The sequence below is a fragment of the Eleutherodactylus coqui genome, chromosome 5 (genome assembly GCF_035609145.1).
Source record: "Eleutherodactylus coqui strain aEleCoq1 chromosome 5, aEleCoq1.hap1, whole genome shotgun sequence".
NCBI lineage: Eukaryota > Metazoa > Chordata > Amphibia > Anura > Eleutherodactylidae > Eleutherodactylus > Eleutherodactylus coqui.
In genome coordinates, this window is record NC_089841.1 from 23,296,961 (window position 1) to 23,316,680 (window position 19,720).

Sequence of the window (19,720 nt, forward strand, 5' to 3'; positions counted from 1 at the left end):
TCCTTATTTTAAATGGGAAAAAAAAATTTCCGACTCCAGTCTGGCAGCCAGATCAGCGATCCCGGGATCACGGCCCTTCTGAAGCAAACTAGTGACTATAACCGGGGATCTTGTTGCACTCTAGACAGGTATCCAGGCCCCTCTTGTACTCTTCTAGTGAGCAGCACCACATCATCAGGCAGAGAGTTCCATCGTCTCACTGCTCTTACAGTAAAGAACCCATTCTATGTTGTGTAGAAACCTTCTTTCCTCTAGATTTAGAGGGCGCTCCCTTGTTACAGTCACAGTCCTGGTAACAGACAAAATATTCTAACCTGTCAGGGTATAGCTGAGATGTATAAATGTAATTCACAGTCGGGATGCTGCTTGCATTTCAGATTTTCTGCTTTATTAATAAAATGTGCATTTCACAAATATGGAGAACGCGTTTCAGTTTTTATAAAACCTTGTTCACCTCTACATAATAATCTAACAGACTCCCTTAAAAACTAAACCTTTAATTCATTCAAAACATTTGTGAATTTAACCCCTCGTTAGTGTGCAACATTGACTGCCTTTCACTCGTTGCTTCCCGTTAGCTCTGACGTTCAGGGCATCACATAGGCGCATGGTGTGGTATGCTAGATTCATTGATGACAGTCATCATTTGGGATAGGGCAGAACCTCCAGCTAATGAAGGAAGCACAGATATATTTGATTTTGCAACGTATATAAATAGCAATCCTGTCAATTTGCAATGCTTGATTTCCCACAATGACAAGGAACTAGGTAATTCAGAAAAGAGATGGCAGGGAACGCCGTACGGCATGCAGAGAGGAGCCATCCCAGACATACAGATCTCCCCTCCGATCCTCCCAGCTCTCCCCCACTGCCGGCAGACGAATCTTTGCTCCCGAGCGGGCAGGAACTCGCTAAGGGCAATGCTTGATCATCTCTGCCTAGTACCTTTAATTCAAAGATAAAAGAATCTCATTGGCTGAGTATAAATGGGTTTTTTGGATGCGGTAACTCGAGATGTGCTGATGTCATCTGGCCACTAAGAAAAATACATTCTAGGACAGTGAAAAATCTAAAGAGTACAAAATAACGAGCTTTATTAATTGTGACACAACTAATGCTATTTGTATCATCTCAGGCACGGAATGTAACAAATACTACATAGGATGCACGATTCAATAAGAACGGGGATTGTTGAACATGTAAGACACATTAATAATGGCACCATCAATCGCTCGGGCGCAGTAAGACGCTTTTTAGAAGAACATTCGGGTAGTTTAGAAAATGTTGTTTTCTATGGTATAGAAAAAGTATCCAGCAAGAAGAATGGTGTAATTAGCCAGGAGCAGGAGATCAAAAGAGAAGCATATCGGATACTAACACTGGATACAAGGCTTCCCAGAGGGGTGAATCAGAGGTCTGATCTGTTTTATATATGCTAGCATCCATTTCTTCACTATTTATAGAATAGGATTTGTACATCGTGAAAATCAGCGAAGCCAGCTGAATTATCTGATAATGTGTATTCATGTATTTATATAAAATATCAATATGTGATTCTTATTGTAAAATAACAGAACTCTAATCAATACCAGGATCTCTCCCAGGATCTGTTTATACCCAGGACTACGACGGTAACAAGAGGGCATCCGCTACGTTTAGAGGAAAGCAGGTTTCATCACCAACATAGTAAAGGGTTCTTTACTGTAAGAGCAGTTAGGCTGTGGAACTCTCTGCCTGAGGAAGTGGTGATGGCAAAATCCATAGAGGAGTTTAAAAGGGGACTTGATGTCTTTCTGGAGAGGAAGGACATTATAGGTTATAAATCTAAGGTTATTTGTTAATCCGGGTTTACAGGCAGGTAGGAACTATTAGGGGTTGATCCAGGGAACAGTCTGATTGCCATTAGGGAGTCAGGAAGGAATTTTTTCCCCAAAAGGGCTAATTGGCTTCTGCTCTTGTTTTTTTTTTGCCTTCCTCTGGATCAACAACACAGGAGGATAAACAGGCTGGACTAGATGGACATTGTCTTCATTCGGCCTTACGAACTATGTAACTATGTAATCTATCTGCATGTAAAGCCAATAGATGATGTAGAATGAATAGCGGTAATATGAAGATCGTCACCTACAATGACCCATAATAATAGTACATAATAATCCATTGGAAATAGAATGGATACCCAATGATATTTACATTAGATTCTCATATAAAGGTAATTGAAATCTATAAGACCGGTTACAACACAAGCAGCGGCAGGATTTTACCAACTGCTATTAGAAGAATAAAATCCAGAAACAGATTATGCCAACAAGTTACTCAGAAATGTAATCAATTAATTTCCTAACGAAATCAATGATATTCTAATACTTTTATTAAATTATGTATAATTAATTCATTTGTGTATGTATATGAATTTACTTGATATTTAATAGTACCATGTGATGCCATGAATGTCGGAGCTAACGGGAAGCAACGAGTGAAAGGCAGTCAATGTTGCACACTAACGAGGGGTTAAACTCACATTTGTTCTTAATTACATTTGTACAAGAAAGCCAAAGAAAACGGTGGCTAATTAAGTCTTGCAAGATACGCCTGCAGAGAGGAACAGGGAGCAGAAGCCGGCCAAGGTGGGATTGATATCTCTATTTCAGCTCTATAACTGATATGCAATCTATTACGCCATGCTTCTAGCTGACTTGGAGGGCTTTGCCAGGCCCTCTAAGGGTTAATCCTTCCTCTCAGGGAGGTGATTGGCACAGAAAACCTTTCCTACGTGAGTCTTACTGGATTACAGAGATGTGCGCCCGGGTTCTGTTAGGCTTGAAGTCTAAGTAAGATCTTATGTATTCCTGTTGGCAGTATCTACCGGATCTGTAAATGTTTGCACCCTGATATGGGCTATTATGTCGCAGCAGATTTCCCAAGTTGTCACTTCTGTATAAAACTCTTGGCTCTCCTGAAATCTGGTGTGTTCAGAGCTCATTTGAGCGTCAAACATGTAGAGGGTTTGCTTTATCAGTCTGTACGCCTCAAGTTGTATAGTCCTGTATGAATAAAGTCTGATATGTTACACTGAGGGTGCGGGCAGACGAGCGCATAAACGGCGCGTTTTTGCGACCAAACGTATATACGTGACCATCTGAGGCAATGGTTTCGAATGTATTCGTTCACATGGGCGATTTTACGGCGCGTAAAAACGGCAACCCGAAAAAAAACGGAACATATGCGACCGAAATACGCGCCAACGCATATTCAATGGCCGAAAAGACCGTTTGCAAAGTAGGAACAAACGAAAATACGCTTTCTAGCTCTTGTCGTGATCGGTGAAAAACGTTCTCTCGGGCGATTATACGTTGCGCTCGTGCGAACGTAAATACGCCTACGCTCGTCTGCCCGCACCCTGAAGTTGTAGAACCTTTCCCATGTGATCACAGCTGTATATTACTGTGTGCGACTCTTCCTAGTATATGACCCTATAGTGATAAGGTGGAGGGGAGACGCCCTTGCTGGGCTCAGTGCAGGAATACGGTTCTTACCATTATCATTTATGAAAGGATCACCAAGTCCGGGATCGGCAGTGATTCTCCCCTCACTACTTATACACATAATGGGTACCAGCTCTCCCTCATCTCCATCAGTTCTGAGGAAACATCATCTAATAGGAAGAGGAAAGATCGGCCCAAATACAAACATGTAAGTTACACAAGTAAACTTTTATGAACAGTTAGAAACAAGTTTAGAGACGCAGTTATATGTATCAGTGTGAAATATTCTATGTACACGGCTGATATAAAGGCGGGTTATCTGGATTATATTTGTTTCTGGATAACGGATGTTTATCGGTAATTACATACATTTATATATACATACTTATTCATCATGGTTAGAAAAAACAGGTTTAAAAAATAGCTTCTCTCCTGTGTGAACTTTTTGATGTTGCAGTAAAGTTGATTTCTGTGTAAAACATTTCCCACATTCTGAACATACAAACGGCTTCTCTCCTGTGTGACTTCTCTGATGTGCAACAAGGCCTGATTTCTGTGTAAAACATTTCCCACATTCTGAACATACAAACGGCTTCTCTCCTGTGTGACTTCTCTGATGTGCGACAAGGCCTGTTTTATGATTAAAACATTTCCCACATTCTGAACATACAAATGGCTTCTCACCTGTGTGAATTCTCTGATGTGCGACAAGGTGAGATTTAAAAGCAAAACATTTCCCACAATCTGTACATGAATATAGCTTCTCTCCTGTGTGAATTCTCTGATGTGTAACAAGGTCTGATTTCCTTGTAAAATATTTCCCACATTCTGAACATACAAACGGTTTCTCACCTGTGTGAATTCTCTGATGTGCGACAAGGCCTGATTTCTGTGTAAAACATTTCCCACATTCTGAACATACAAACGGTTTCTCACCAGTGTGAAATCTCTGATGTTTAACAAGGTCTGATTTCTGTGTAAAACATTTCCCACATTCTGAACATACAAACGGTTTCTCACCAGTGTGAAATCTCTGATGTTTAACAAGGTCTGATTTCTGTGTAAAACATTTCCCACAATCTGTACATGAATATAGCTTCTCTCCTGTGTGAATTCTCTGATGTGTAACAAGATTTGATTTCCTTGTAAAATATTTCCCACATTCTGAACATACAAACGGTTCCTCACCTGTGTGAATTCTCTGATGTGCGACAAGGTGAGATTTAAAAGCAAAACATTTCCCACATTCTGAACATACAAATGTGTGAATTCTCTGATGTGTAACAAGGTCTGATTTCCTTGTAAAATATTTCCCACATTCTGAACATGCAAACGGTTTCTCACCTGTGTGAATTCTCTGATGTTTAACAAGGTCTGCTTTCTCTGCAAAACATTTCCCACATTCTGAACATGAATATGGCTTCTCTCCTGAGTGAATTTGCTGATGTGTAACAAGATGTGATTTTGTTGTAAAACATTTCGCACACTCTGAACATGAATGTGGCTTCTCCTTTTTGTCAGCTCTTTGAGGTTTTCTCCTTCTGTGAAATTTAGCAGTCTGTGATGAATCAGAAGATGGGACCTGTATGAGAGGATCCGATGATGGATCTTTACTGTGAAGGGCTGAGGGGGTATCTGGGATAATGGCAGGTTCTTCATATGTAGCATGTATGATACCACAATCCTCTGCTTTACAATCTGCAGATATCAGACGTCCCTCTGAGCTCCCGGTACCGTCATCTGCCAAGAATAAAGTTAATTTCTTTTTCATATAAAAATGATTCTGACAGAGTAAGTGAGGGAGGATCATTCACTCATAGAAGTCGCTTGGTTTGCAGCTCACTTAAAGACCAAGCGATTGTCAGTGCAGAAAACATCACCAAAAACTACAGATGTGAATCGGGACTTACAAGTAACTAATTCTGGTTTTCATCAATAACATGGGGGGTCCTGGGGGGGTCTGAAAAAGGGTCATGAAGAGTAATTTACAGCAGACTCCCCCACAAGCCCCGCGCTCCTGTCCCCAGTAGATCTGGAGCCCAAGCTACAGGAATAGTATATTCCATACAGATGGAGTTCGGCCATTTCTGCACCAACATTAGTTTCTGGTTTTCCATAAAGAACTCATATAAAATCTCCCATGAAGCCGGATGTCAGTAACACACGGTGTGCAGCAAATATAGAACTGCTCATCTATAAGACAGCTTGGTACATACAGTAATTCTATATTCTGTCACCTCAGACCAGGACTAGGCCGGGGCAGGGAGGCATTCTGAGTCTTGGATTGGGCCCCCATGGGTTCTTTGTACGCCCCTGCTTCTACTTGCAGTCTATACACTTCATAGTTCCCTGTCATGCAGCAAGCTCTGCTCCATAGACCTGCAGTCGGGCTGGGATACATCTGTAAAATGTGCCCTTAATGCTCTCATCTGAAACTGGTCATAAAGAGGAAATACAGTTCCTGGTTCTGTATACATGTAACACAGCTTGGCTCAGCTGCTGTATTTACGTACTAAGCTTGGTTCTGGTATTGCATCTATGTATATCACCAAGCTTGGTTCTGGTGCTGTAATTATGTTATGGCCTTGGTTCTGATTCCTGTTAAATAGATAAACAAGGATGCAAGGACACATTGTGGCCGGTCACATACAACCAGACCGTGCCCACCGACTGCGGCCAGTCGCCATGCAATTATGCCAGTATTTTGTGTGGCCAACTGCACCGTGTGTTTCCACCCTTAAAGTGTGTTCACACACGGCAGATTGTGCTGCAGGTCAGCACAAAAACCTGCATGACAATCCACAGTATACGGTGCGGGTTATGGCACAGATCAGCAGCAGATTTCCTGCTTTCAACTGAAGGGGTGAAGTCTGAAGCAGATCTGCATCAAAATACACACCAGTGCTAAAGACTGAAATGTGATGCAGATTTGTTGTGGCCTTTACCCACTACGTGTGAACACATCCTTATGTCGGGCCGCTACTCATGGGCCTGTGATATATTCCTGCCAGCCGGGCCCTGACCATTACACAGGGCCGCCAGGAGGTATATTGGGTCCCATATAATGAGATTAATGAGAGCCCCAGGGGACAGGTGGGGGATGGTGTTGGCATCTTTAGTGGGAGGTGGGGAGCAGAGTAACCTGTCATTGACCACTGGGGGGCTCCTTAACCCCTTAATGACACGGCCTATTTTGGCGTTGAGGACCAAGTGATTTTTGGTACTTTTCCATCTCCATTTTTCAAAAGCCATAACTTTTTTATTTTTCCGTCGACGCGGCCGTATAAGGGCTTGTTTTTTGCGTGACGAGCTGCAGTTTTTATCGGTGCCACTTTTGGGTACATAGACTATATCGTAAAACTTTTATTAATTTTTTTATGATAACAGGGAGAGAAAACGCATCAATTCTGCCATAGATTTTTACAGCGTTAATCATGCAGCATAAATGACACACTAATTTTTTTCTGCGGGTCGGTACGGGTACAACGATATCAAAATTGTTATTTTTTTTTAGGCTTTTACACTTTTTTGCAATAAAACCCCTTTTTTTGGAAAACATTTTTTTCTCTATAGCTGCATTCAAAGTCCTGTAACTTTTTTTTTTTTTTTTTATGTACGGAGCTCTATGATTAAGTACAATATGTGGCGAATAAGCAGACCACTAGAATTTGTGTAGATTTATTAAAAGCACCATTTGTCATTCCCCCCCCCCCCCCCCCCCCATTTTCTATTGCCATATCTTCTTTTCAGCAAGCATAAAATGCTCGCTGGTAGCTTTACATCTCTCCATATTACCGAGGAGATGACCAGCCGGCCTATGTGCATCAGCCATCAGACTAAAGATCATTCGTTCCCATAGCAGTAATTCTTTGCATGTGTAAAACATAAAGTAAACCAGCAGCGACCGACCTGCCTACCGCTCAGCGCTGGTTACATCAGATCAAGAGTTGGTCAGTGTAAAAGGACCCTTAGTACCGAAGCTGGAAAACCATTTCTCCCCCATCAGTATAGACATCATATAGTGAATAGTAGTTCCCACTCACATAGGGGTGTTTCATGTCTGGGCGGTAAATGCCCATCCTGTGTTATCACCTATAACGGTATCACATGTCATTCATATTTAGTTTGTACTCCAGCTGAATGAATAAATCTACATAACTATCTGCAGCCGGTGACCGAGGAGAATCTGTGACTAATAGATAACATACTGAGCATGAGTCAACAATGTGATGCAGTAGCAAAAAAATAGGCAAAACCAATTCTGGAATGTATTAAGATTAGAGATGAGCGGGCAGGTACTCGCATAAGGCACTACTTGCTCGAGCAGTTTGCCTTAGCGAGTACGCTCACTCATCTCTAATTAAGATAAACAGAGAGTCTAGATCACATGAGGTCATTATCCCCTCTACTCTTCCTTAGTCAGACCTCATCTGGAATATTGTGTCCAGTTCTGGGCACCCCGATTTAAAAAAAGACAGACAAACTGGAGCAAGTTCAGAAGAGAGTTACCAGGATGGTGAGCGGTCTGCAAATATTGTGAAATGGGGATTGGTAATTATTTGGGAATGTTCAGGTTGCAAAAGCAAAAGGGCAAGAGGAGACTTAATAGATGTCTACAAATATCTGAAGGGCTGTCACAGTGCAGAGGGATCAGCCCTATTCTCATCTGCACAAGGAAAGACTAAAAGCAATGGGATGAAACTGAAAGGGAGGAGACACAGATTAGATATTAGAAAAAAACTTTCTGACAGTGGTGATCAATGAGTGGAACAGGTTACCACGGGAGGTGGCGAGCTCTCCTTCCATGGAAATGTTCAAACAAAGGCTGGACAAATATCTGTCTGGGATGATTTAGTGATTCTGCACTGAGCAGGGGGCTGGACCCGATGACCCTGGAGGTCCCTTCCAACTCTTCCATTCTATGATTCTTCTCTGCTGTATTTAGTGGTTACTACTCACCTGGGCGGTTACCTGTAGGAATCCCCTCTTTACACCGCTGATCGCCCCTCACATTTGTCTCTGTAGTCGTAATATTGGTTAGATCTTCATCCTGATACAAAAGCTGTGAGACAAATATTGTAAAAGTCAGCAGACGGTTGGAGAAGTTGTGTGGAAGGTTTTACATGACCAGAAAAGGTCATTAATCATCATGATGACCAAAACTGACCGGACAGCAGCAGTTATCAGTCACGTCAAAATTGGAGGCTTCCTAAATTGATTCGGTCATCAGGTTCATGAAGTTTGGCTTCATTAAACCGCTTGTTTTCAGAATTAAGTGCGTTTCTCTTCCCGATTATCTGACAAGTGTATTTCTTTTTATCCTTAACTGTAGTGACAATTATCTGGGATTTACATCCAGATGTCTTGGTTTACTAGTCTTGGTCATCAGACAAGTAATTGGACAGTTTTTGGCACCGGTATTCAAGAAAGACATATCAGAGCTTGAGTGGGTTCAAAGAAGGGAAAAAAAAACTAATAAGTAGAATGGGTGGACTACAACACCCAGAAAGTTTAGCAAAATTAGGGTTAGTTTTTAAAAAAAAGTCAGCTGAGGGGCAACCAAATAACCATATATAGATATATCAGGGGTCAATACAGAGATCTCTCCGATCATCTATTTATACCCAGGACTGTAACTAGGGGGCGCCATCTTCGTCTAGAGGGAAGGTTTCTACGCAACATCGAATGGGGTACTTTATTGTAAGAGCAGTGATACTATGGTACTTTCTGCCTGAGGACATGGTGATGGTGTACTCACTAAAAGAGTACAAGAGGGGCCTGGAGTGTAATAATATTACATGTTCTATCACTGATTACTTCAGAAAAGTGAGCGATACAGGGATTATTCCGATTGCTAGATTGCAGTCGGGAAGTGTTAGCATTTGTTCATGGAGGTCTGGTTTATGCTAGTATTGTTTTGTATTTTCCTCCCAGCTTTCTCTAGCACTGTTGGGAATGTCTATGAGAGTGTTCTGCTACCTGTTGAACCTGGTTAGCAATTAGGGAGGGCTCTTATTCTGGTCTTAGCTGTGGTCCTGTGCTGGTTATTCTCAGTCTTCACCTGATGGTTGTTGGAATCAGAACTGCATCTTGGTCTCCTGTTTTTCCCAGATCATCTCAAGCCAAGTACTGTGGTTAGTGGTGGTAGTTGTATTCTTACTTAAATGTTTTGCTTCTGTTGTAGATAGGGACAGTGAGTGGCCGAGGAACGTGGGTTTGGTGGGTTCCTATTAGGACGGGACATCTGCTTTGAACAGAGGTGGGAATGTAGAGAACTACTAGAAAGTTTGATCCTTTATTTCTTTTTATGTTCTATTTTCTTTAGCAAATATTGCAATTTTTCAGCAATTAAACAAGGAGAAGTATTTACAGTAAATATATTGTAAGCTAAATTGTATAAAGATTTGTAAAAAGTTGCCAAAGTGTCTATGATTTCCTGAGGGTTAAAAAGCTTATTGTTTTGGGAGTCACGGATAAAGGGTACGTGGAGTTTAGATGATTGTGATTTAGCTGTTTTGCTAGTAGGGCTCCTGGCTTCTTGCCTTGCCAGTAATAGTCACTCTCAGTTTTCTTAGGGCAGGTCGTGGTCGTACATCTGGAGCTGCTGAAGTTGGTGGTTTACAGTAACTATCTATTCAGCTCTCTCTGCGGAAAAAGCTAGTTTATTGTGTCCGTGTAGTGAACATAGTTGTGTTTTTCATTCTGGTTGGAGAATTTCTAAGGTTTTTGTCATAGGACACGTTTTTTTTTAATAAAGTGGCTTCTTATAAAGGCCTTATGGGCGCACCAAAGGATGGAGGCAGAAAGCATATAGTTGTTTTGACAGATTTTAATAGAAAAGTGATTCATGTGTTCCTGAATTGATATCATTATAGAGGCGTGATCTGACCATTATATGGTGTGGAAGTGACATTACTAAGGTTTCTATCCACCAACATAAAATCAATATATTGTACTGCACACCTTATGAGGCTGTGAGAAGAAAGTATTATCGCGATCAGTTTGATCTTGAATGCGCCGAATATTAAATAAATTATTACTGTTGAAAAAAGGGACATGAAACTATACTATATACTACCCCACTATACGCGACATTTCTAACAACCTTGTCTAATATTCCGGGATTGAAGCTGGTGCCCCGAGAACTGTCACCACCCACGAGAGCCACGGTCGATGCCTGGAAGTCCCTTAAACAGAAGCTAAATAATTAGAATTGCCTACAGAAACCAACATTACCTATCGAACCCTAACTACCTAATCCCAATCTTAGCTTTATCAAACTGGAGGCGATTTGTAGACGATCTTATATCGGCAGATGGGGTGAAGTCCTTTGAATTGTTACAGATGGCTTATTGGGTTCCAGATAGAGATAGGCTTAAATACATCAGGATCAGTTTCTTCCTAAGTAATTTCCCAATTGCTATTATTCCTTTTGGATATCATAACTAAAGTCACTGCACAGCCAAATCTGAGGAAATCGGAGACATACTGCTTCTACAATATGCTCACAGGGAACCATAGTCAGGAAAAAAGCCTATAAGTTAAATTGGGAAAAAGAATTGGGAGAAAAAATTTCTATCAGAATGTGGTTGGAAGCATTTAAAGGAGCGTTACAATCCACAGAAGGGGCAGCTATTCGAGTCCAAATTAAAATTGTAGGTGAGATGCAACTATTCTCCCCAGCTTATGGCCAGCAGTATAAATAGGTGATGTGGTACTTGCTGGAGAGAATGTGGACAGATCAGTATTTGATCTCCCATATTTTGGTTCTGCCTGAAACTGAAGGGCTTTTGGGAAGAAATTTTTGCCCTCTTATAAAAAAACTTTAAAAAAAAAATACCCCAAGGGTTCCGAGTCTGGCTCTTCTGCTGATAAACTTAGATAGCTTCCCTAAGCCTGGCAGGTACCCGATAGGTCATGCTTTTATAGTTCAATCCGTTTTTATTGAAATTTTCAATAGGATAGGTTAGAAAACATACAACTTAAAAAGGTCTAGCAGAACCTATAAAACATGTATAACAAAAGACATAACATAAATAAATCGGCCTCTTCTTGAAAATATCCATCTAAATAAAACTCTTGGAGGGGCCTAGTGGGTGACCCCAATAATGATAATACCCGAACACGCAATTTGAGAATAAAATGTTTGCGGTCTGTAGTATTCGGGTAGAAGCCCGAGGCCTTATCCTCTTGCAACAATGAAAACAAAAATTACATATACAAAAGAGAGAAGAGACAAAAAGAGAGATGAATTATGGGAAGAGAAAAAGCAAGAAGGCAAAATGAATAATAAAATATAAAATAAATAATATTTCTAAATAAGTAAAAAAAAAGGATGGGTAAACTAAAGGGTAGATAGTTGGTTGAAGGAAGCGGGAGAAACGGGGAGGGGGAATCCCCCAAGAATGTTTAATATCCAGATTACTACCTTCTAATAACCCGTCTCACCCCCGCGGCAATTGAGCAACTAGGAAAAGAGCGCTCGGAAATCTGAAGAAGATTCAAAGTCGATCCACAATTGCCATACCGACAGAAATGTTTCAGATTCTCTATTATGTTCTGCACATAATTCCTCCATATGGCGCAGATGAGACATTTCCTAAAGCCACTCAGTCATGGAAGGAATTGGTGTGGAACGCCAATGGATCGGGATAACTGCTCTTGCTGTTGCTAAAAACCCTTTTTCTGTGAACCTATTGAGCCCGGCAGTATGGATGGGAGAGCAATTTGGGCATTATTGTTAATATTTCCCCGGATGATTAAGTTATATGTGGAGAATACCTTGTCCCAGAAAGGTCTCAACAAGTCACAGCTCCACCGAATGTGCGTCATTGTACCCCTATCAGTTCCACAGCGCCAACACACCTCAGACACTGAAGGGAATATAGCATGAAGGCGGGTAGGATATCTATACCATCTTGTAAGAATTTTGTAATTTTTTTCCTGTGCAGCACAGGCCATGAACAGTTTATGAGTAAAGATGAATGCCTTCCGCCACTCATTCTGTGAGATCATGACTCCAATTTCCTGTTCCCAAGCCCATTTGAAACCAGGATCCGTGGTGTATGTTTCTTGGATCAGCAGACCATATATCAGGGATACTACGTGTGTCGGAGGGGACCCTCTTGAAAATAGACTCTCAAAAGGTGTGAGGGCTGTTAGAAAAGTGTTTCTATCTCCTTGAGTGTTAAGAAAAGAGCGAAGTTGGTGAAATTCTAACCAGGAGAGATTCAGTTCACCAAACCTAGATCTTAATTCTTGAAAGGAAGGCACTGAGGGGCCACCTAGGACATTGCAAACCCGGGGGTCCTCTCGAGCCTCCCAACCCATGAAAAGACCTTGGCTCTTACCTGGTGGGAATGCTGGGTTGGAGAAAAGTGGTGTGAGGGGACTATCTAGACTTGACAGGATCTGCTTTTGTATTTTCGAGTCCCAGAGTTTAAGTGTCTCTTTCAATAGGTAATTGGTAGATAGGATTTGAGCTCTGTCACAGGGACGAATCCATGGGAGAAGTCTTATCGGAATCGAGCAATCCGCCTGTTCTAACTGTATCCACTGCTTGTGAGCTGAGTGGTAGTGCCAGTCCACAATATGTGTTAAAACCGCTGCAGCATGGTATAGTCTGAAATTTCTTGGGGCGAAAGAGCGTACACACTCCCACCCTGGGTCTCGAGCAATCCCCACACAAATTTAATTAGAGTCGACCTTAATGAATTAAAGAACGATGTAGGGGGTATGATAGGTACAGCCTGGAAGAGATATAGGAATTTAGGTAACACATCCATTTTTAGGGTGTTTATCCTCCCAAACCATGAGATGTCTCTGTTTGCATAGTTGGAGAGGTCTTTTAGTGTGCGCTCAAGGAGGGTCTGATAATTTAAGGGGAACAACCTAGATTGGTCAGTAGGGACAAACACCCCAAGGTATTGGATAGCCTCCCGTTGACATCTAAATGGAAATTGCTCTGAGATATGTTTTTCTGCTAACGGGAGTGAAATGTTCAGAGCTTCTGTTTTGGAGTAATTTATTTTTAAGTTAGATAGATGTCCGTATCTCTCGAACTACTGTATTAACAACAAAAGTGTGGTATGGGGCTGGGAGATGTACAGTAGGAGGTCATCAGCGTATATGGCCGTCTTATAATGGTTCCCTCCAATTTGAAGGCCTTGTATATTTGGGTTGTTTCTTATCGCTACTGCAAGATGCTCCATTACCAACAAATACAGAAGAGGTGACAGAGGGCAACCCTGCCTGGTGCCATTTCTGATATGTATGGGAGAGGACAATAATCCATTCACCCTTATCCTAGCAGTAGGGCATGTGTAAAGGGCCAGTACTCTGTCCAGAAATTTGGGGCCAAGTCCAATTTGTTTGAGAGTTGCTGACAAGAATCCCCAATGGACCCTGTCGAAGGCCTTTTCTGCATTCACGGACAGCAGACAGAGAGGATAAGACCCCACTCTCGCTCTAGATGTTGTTAGTAGAGTTTTATAATGTTGTCTCTGGCCTCCTTACCTTTGATAAATCCTACCTGATCTGTGTGTATGATGGAAGGGAGGAAAGGAGACAATCTGTTAGCTAGTGTCTTGGAAAAAAGTTTAATGTCCGCATTTATCAGTGATATAGGTCTATAATTAGTGGAAAACTGTGAGATCCTTACCAGGTTTAGGCAGGACACTAATGTGTGCTTCCAAGGATTGTTGCGTGAAGGGGGAATCTGAAGAAATCGCTGAAAAGACTTTAGCTAAAATGGGGGTCATTTGTTCCCTAAATAATTTGTAAAAGGTGCGTGTAAAGCCTTCGGGACCTGGACTCTTCCCTGTTGGGGTGGATTTAATTGTCTCCTTATCTCCTCTTCCGTGATGTCAGAATCCAGTGTCTCTCTGGAATAAGTGTCTAATGTAGGTAAGGCTGTCTCTGCAATGTAAGCAGAGATTCGCTCCACTAGAGTAGATGGGTTCATGTCTGCAAACTGTACCCTAAGATCATATAACTGTGAGTAGTAAGTCTGAAATATATCGAGGATCTCTGAGGTATTGTGAGTGTCTAAACCCACTGAGTTTTTAATTCTGGGGATGTAAGTGTGTGCCGTCCATGGCTGCAGCAGTCGTAAAAGATGCCTTCCCGCTTTGTTAGAATACTCGTAATCGAAGCATTTGCATTGATCTCTAAGACATAGGTATTTTTTATCTAGCTTAGAATGGAGTTCCTTCCTTGCTATGACTAGGTCTGTCAAAGTAGCTGGAGAAAGGGTATGTTTGTGAGCAGTTTCTAAATCATTAATTTTTTGGAGGAGGTTAAACATCTGAAGGGCTCCTTCCTTCTTAAGTCGCGTACCGTGTTTAATTAGGATGCCTCTAAGGACACATTTCAGCGCCTCCCACTGGGTGGGTACAGATGTATTGTCTGATGCATGTGTTTCTAAGAAAAATTCTATGTGCTCCTTTATGTCAGCTACGCATACGGCATCTTTTAAGAGGTTGTCATTTAACTGCCGAGTCCACTGCTTATCAAAGCGGTCTGGCAGTGTTATGTTCACAAATATTGGAGCATGGTCTGACCACAGCATGTCCCCAATAGAGGCTGAAGGTTGCCAAGATAGTGCGTACTAGCCTAGCAGAAAGTAATCTATGCGACTCTATGAATTGTGTGGGTGCGAGTAGAAAGTGAAGTCCTTATCTTGTGGGTGTAGAACTCACCAACTGAAGGGCATACAGCATGCGTTTAAGTGATTGCAATTGTCTAGTGGAGATTGAGCCTCGGCCCATCAAGGTGTCAATATTTGGGTTCAAAGTAAGGTTAAAGTCCCCTCCGACAACGAGCACCCCTTCAGCGAATTCGGACAGCTTGTTAAGGAATGAGTGACATGCCGTGACCTGTCGCTGATTGGGGGCGTACCAATTGGCAATGGTAAGCCTAGTCGATCCGATCATTAATTTGAGGAGGAGGTAACGGCCCTCTGGGTCAAGGCATTTGTCTATCAGGCAGTGAGCCAGGGATTTATGTATTGCAATAGACCCCCCCCCCCCCCCCGGAGCGAGAGTCAGGATTGGCGCTGTGGAACCAATGCGCGTAGTAGCGGTCTCTTATGTTAGGTACATGCCCAACTTTAAAATGTGTTTTGTGGAGAAGGAGCACTTGGACCCCCTGCTTATGCATGTGGTAAAGAACCTGTGACCATTTCTGAGGAATATTAAGTCCTCGAACATTCAATGAGCAAAGTTCGAGGGGCGCCATTAGTAAGGTTATTAGGGGGGGGGGGGAGAGGAAGAAGGGAGGGGAAAAAAAAAAAAAAGGTAGAACAGTTATTGGTTAGAAAGTAGAGATGGGTGAGAAGAAAGTTGCTACAAGAGCAATGACAGACGTGTATCGCCTAAGAAATTAGAAGAAATTTAAAGTAACAGAAAAGAGGAAACGTTGGGGGGAGGGGTTGTGGTTTAATCTGCGTCCTAGAACCAAGGACGCGATGTCCCTAATGGGTGGTGGGCTTTCTACAGAAGAGAGCTTCCCCCACACCGGGATGCCAGCCATAACTTAACACCATATAATTTTAGGGCAATAAATTCAAAACTGAAATTAACGTCCACATGGGTGAAACATTTTCTAAGACCCAAGAAGTCCCACATCCTATCTCTGTTGTACCTCTAGAGAAGCAGACCCACTTTGGCTAAACATTTTCTGTATTTTTCTCTTATTAGCGCCAGCACCTTCCATTGGTGCCTGATAAGACCTCTGTGGTTGAATTCGCATGTATGGGGCACACCCCTAGATTCACGGGAGGATGTCTTCTGCTCCCTGCATACCGCAGGCCCAATGGAGCGCTAATTGTCCAAGTGCTTTAGCGTATTCATCTCCCTATCGTGGGAAGGAGACAAACGGCCATGGGCTATTTTACTGCTAGAAAGTCTGCTGACTAACAATGCAGGATGGAGACATCCAAGGGTCCCATGGGTATTCCAGCAGGAAGCTCTATGTAAACGAAGTGCCGAGTCGACCTGGGCTCTGTCTCCTACCCGACCTATCTCCCCTGCGACGTCTTCCCGATCTCTGGGGTCTTGGGGGTACCCCCTCAAATGAAGTCGTAGGCATAGAAGGCCAGTCGTGAATCATTATATTGGGAAGGCCTTAAGTTGAGGTGAAAGGAGAGATGTCTCTGGGAGTCTGGAGCACGTGTAAATGACCCTCGTGATGAACTTGTAGGCGGAAAGGAAATCCCCATGTGTATGAGAGGTTGTGTTGGCGCAAAGATTCCAAGAGAGGTCGCAGGGCCCTTCTTTTTTGCAGTGTGACCCGGGATAAATCGGGAAGTACTTGTATACGTTTTCCCTGATAAAGTATCGTTTGACGATCCCATGCTTTTTTCATTATGGATTCTTTCACTTGGTATCGGTGGACTCTGCACATTATGTCTCGAGGGCGGTCCGGGTCGAGGGACCTAGGGCTTAGGGATCTATGCGCACAGTCCAGCTCAAGGGGGGAGTCCTGGATGGAATTGAAAATGTGGCGTAGGGTGTCCCCTAGATTTTGTTGTTCCACCTCTTCAGAGATACCGCGTATTCGAATATTATTTCTCCTTCCTCTATTTTCTGTGTCATCAATAGAATCCGCTAAATACTGCATTTGATATGTATGGGACGATATTAGTGCCGCCTGTGCATTAACTTGGGATGATAGATCAGCCAGGGAAGTCTCTACTGTAGTGACCCTCGTGTCAATTTGGTGAATCTCCGTGCAAACAGAGGCCAGTTCGCTTTTATATGAGTTCTCTAATCTAGTGATATATGCTTCCATATCTTCTTTAGTTGGTATGGCTTTTATATGGGAACTGAGAGCTCTGATTTCAGCTAATGCTGCAATTCCCTGCATAGGTACACACACAGTGGGCAATGTCATGTCTGCTCCTCTGTATGGGAGATCAGTGCTGCTTGCCATGTTGGAGGAATGATCTCTGCCTGTGGAGGGTAGTGAGGTGCAAGTGTGGCCAGGAGCTGATTGTGTTGAGGGGGAGCTGGGAGATGTGGTGTAGCCAAGTACCTGACTTCTGGTAGCTTTGTCCAGGAGAGGGTGTTGAGGACCTTCTCCCTATAGCAGGCTGTAGTTGTCCTCTGATGCTGCTGCATGAGGGGTTAATGAGCTCTCCCCTCCTCCACCTGCATTCTGCCAGCTGTGAGCAACGCTGTGTGTGTCGGAAGCAGTGAGCGCTGCTGTCCCTCCATGTGCTCCTCTCTGCTTGTAATATAGGAGCGGTCACAGTAGCTCCTGCAGGCTGTGGTTGGTCCGACACGCATGCTGCTGCCGCGGCCGCCATGTTGGCTTGAGCCCGCTCTGCCTTCACTCTTCTGGATCCAGCTAGGAAGCGCTGGATGTTCTGTGCTCCTGTTGCACCCGCTTGAGAGGGGTCAGGAGGGGATATCTTATCTTATATTGAAATGCTGGCAATTAGACCGGAGAAGAGGGTATGCCTGTCCTCACTCTCCCATAGCCAGGCCACGCCCCCAGGTCATGCTTTTATGATGCCAAAAACAATTATAGCAAAACAATGGAGATCCCCCCCACTCCGCCATGCGTCACTAGCCACGCCTCCCCTATGTGCTGCTATTTTAAGGTTTGAGACACATGAGTATGAGGTTGATTGCAATAGTCCCAGAAAGGAAGGGTGGGTTACTTACAACAAGTGCCGTGCAGTCAGGGAACAGCTGCCTGTAGGATTTTCCGAACTAGGGAAGCGTCCGCTGATGCGAAGGTATGATCCCAGTAAAATTTGGCAAAAGTATGCAATGAGGACCAAGTTGCTGCCTTACACACTTGGATAGCTGAAGCTCCATGGTGAACCACCCAGGAAGCCCCCACCGCCCGCAGCGAGTGAGCAGTCACGCAAAATGAAGACGACCGTCCCTTGGCACGGTAGGCCTCTGCCACCACCATGCGAATCCACCTGGAGATGGTCATTTTGGAAGCCACAGATCCCCAAAGCGGCCCTTTAGGAATTACAAACAAGGACTCTGTCCGACGGAAGTCCTTAGTACTGGCAATGTATATCCGCAAGGCCCGTTCGAGATGTAGCCGATGCAAGGTCAGTTCCTTTGGATGCGCTGGAGAAGGGCAAAAGGACGGAAGCACAATATTCTCATTAAAGTGGAAAGAGAACACCACCTTTGGTAGGAACTGTGGTACCGGACGCAGTACCACCTTGTCCTGATGGAAGGCCAGAAAGGGGGACTCGACCGACAAAGCGGCCAGCTCGGACACTCGGCGTATTGAAGTGATCGCCACAAGGAAAACCACCTTCCAGGACAAAAGACACAATGGCACTTCCTTTAATGGCTCAAAAGGATGAGACTGTAGGGCACCCAAAAGCAGATTGAGATCCCACACGGGCAGGGGTGACCGAAACGGAAGAACAGCGTGGAAAATCCCCTGAAGGAAAGTGTGGATTGCCAACTTGGCGACTAGCGGTCTCTGATCGAGGATCGAGAAAGCCGAGACCTGGCCCTTCAGGTAGCTCAACTTCAGGCCCATGTCCTGCTTGTAGGAAGGACAACACACAAGCCAAAGAAAACCGGATTGGATGGAGGGGACGGTCTTCGCACTAAACAGGCTTCATTTCCAGGCTCAATGGTAAATCTTTGACGATGATGGTTTCCTTGCGTTAATCATGGTTCGAATGACCGACTCCCTCAGAATCGCGGCCTCAACATCAATGCCGGTAAATGAAACGACTGTTAATTCGGGTGGAAGAGCGAACCCTCTGAAAGCAGGTCCTCTTGCTCCGGTATTTACCACGGTGCGCCGATTAGTAGGTCTATAAGGTTTGCGTACCATGCACGCCTTGGCCAATATAGCGCTATTAGAATTACCGGGCACCCCTTCATCCCGATCTTTTTGAGTACTCTCGGTAAGAGAGGGAAAGGCGGGAAAATGTACGGGAGGTGGAAATCTGACTACGGTATTCCTAGCGTGTCCAATCGCTATTGCCTGAAGGTCCTGGGACCTAGCCACAAAATGCTATACTTTGCGATTGAAGCTGGACGCCATCATGTCCACGTCCGGATGACCCCAGCGATGATAAATGGCCTGGAATACGTCTGGGTGCAGCTCCCATTCCCCCAGGTCTACGGTTTCCTGACTGAGAAAGTCCGCTATCCAATTGTACACCCCCGGTTTGTATACCGCTAAGCTTGCTGGTAGGTGCAGCTAGGCCCAGCTGAGTATCTTGGATACCTCGCCCATCGCCC

The 19,720-nt window shown here is 43.6% G+C and overlaps 1 protein-coding gene across 1 annotated transcript in view; it reads right to left on the reverse strand.

Moving 5' to 3' along the window:
- Positions 1-366: 366 nt before the first annotated feature.
- Positions 367-19,720, reverse strand: part of LOC136627334 (zinc finger protein 250-like) — a 35,345-nt gene continuing 15,991 nt past the window's right edge. The window contains exons 5-6 of the mRNA XM_066602350.1: positions 8,445-8,547; positions 367-5,225 (exon numbers count right to left, since the gene is read on the reverse strand). Coding sequence (XP_066458447.1) covers positions 3,871-5,225; positions 8,445-8,547 — 1,458 coding nt within the window. The 3' untranslated portion in view covers positions 367-3,870. The remainder of the gene's footprint in view (positions 5,226-8,444; positions 8,548-19,720) is intronic.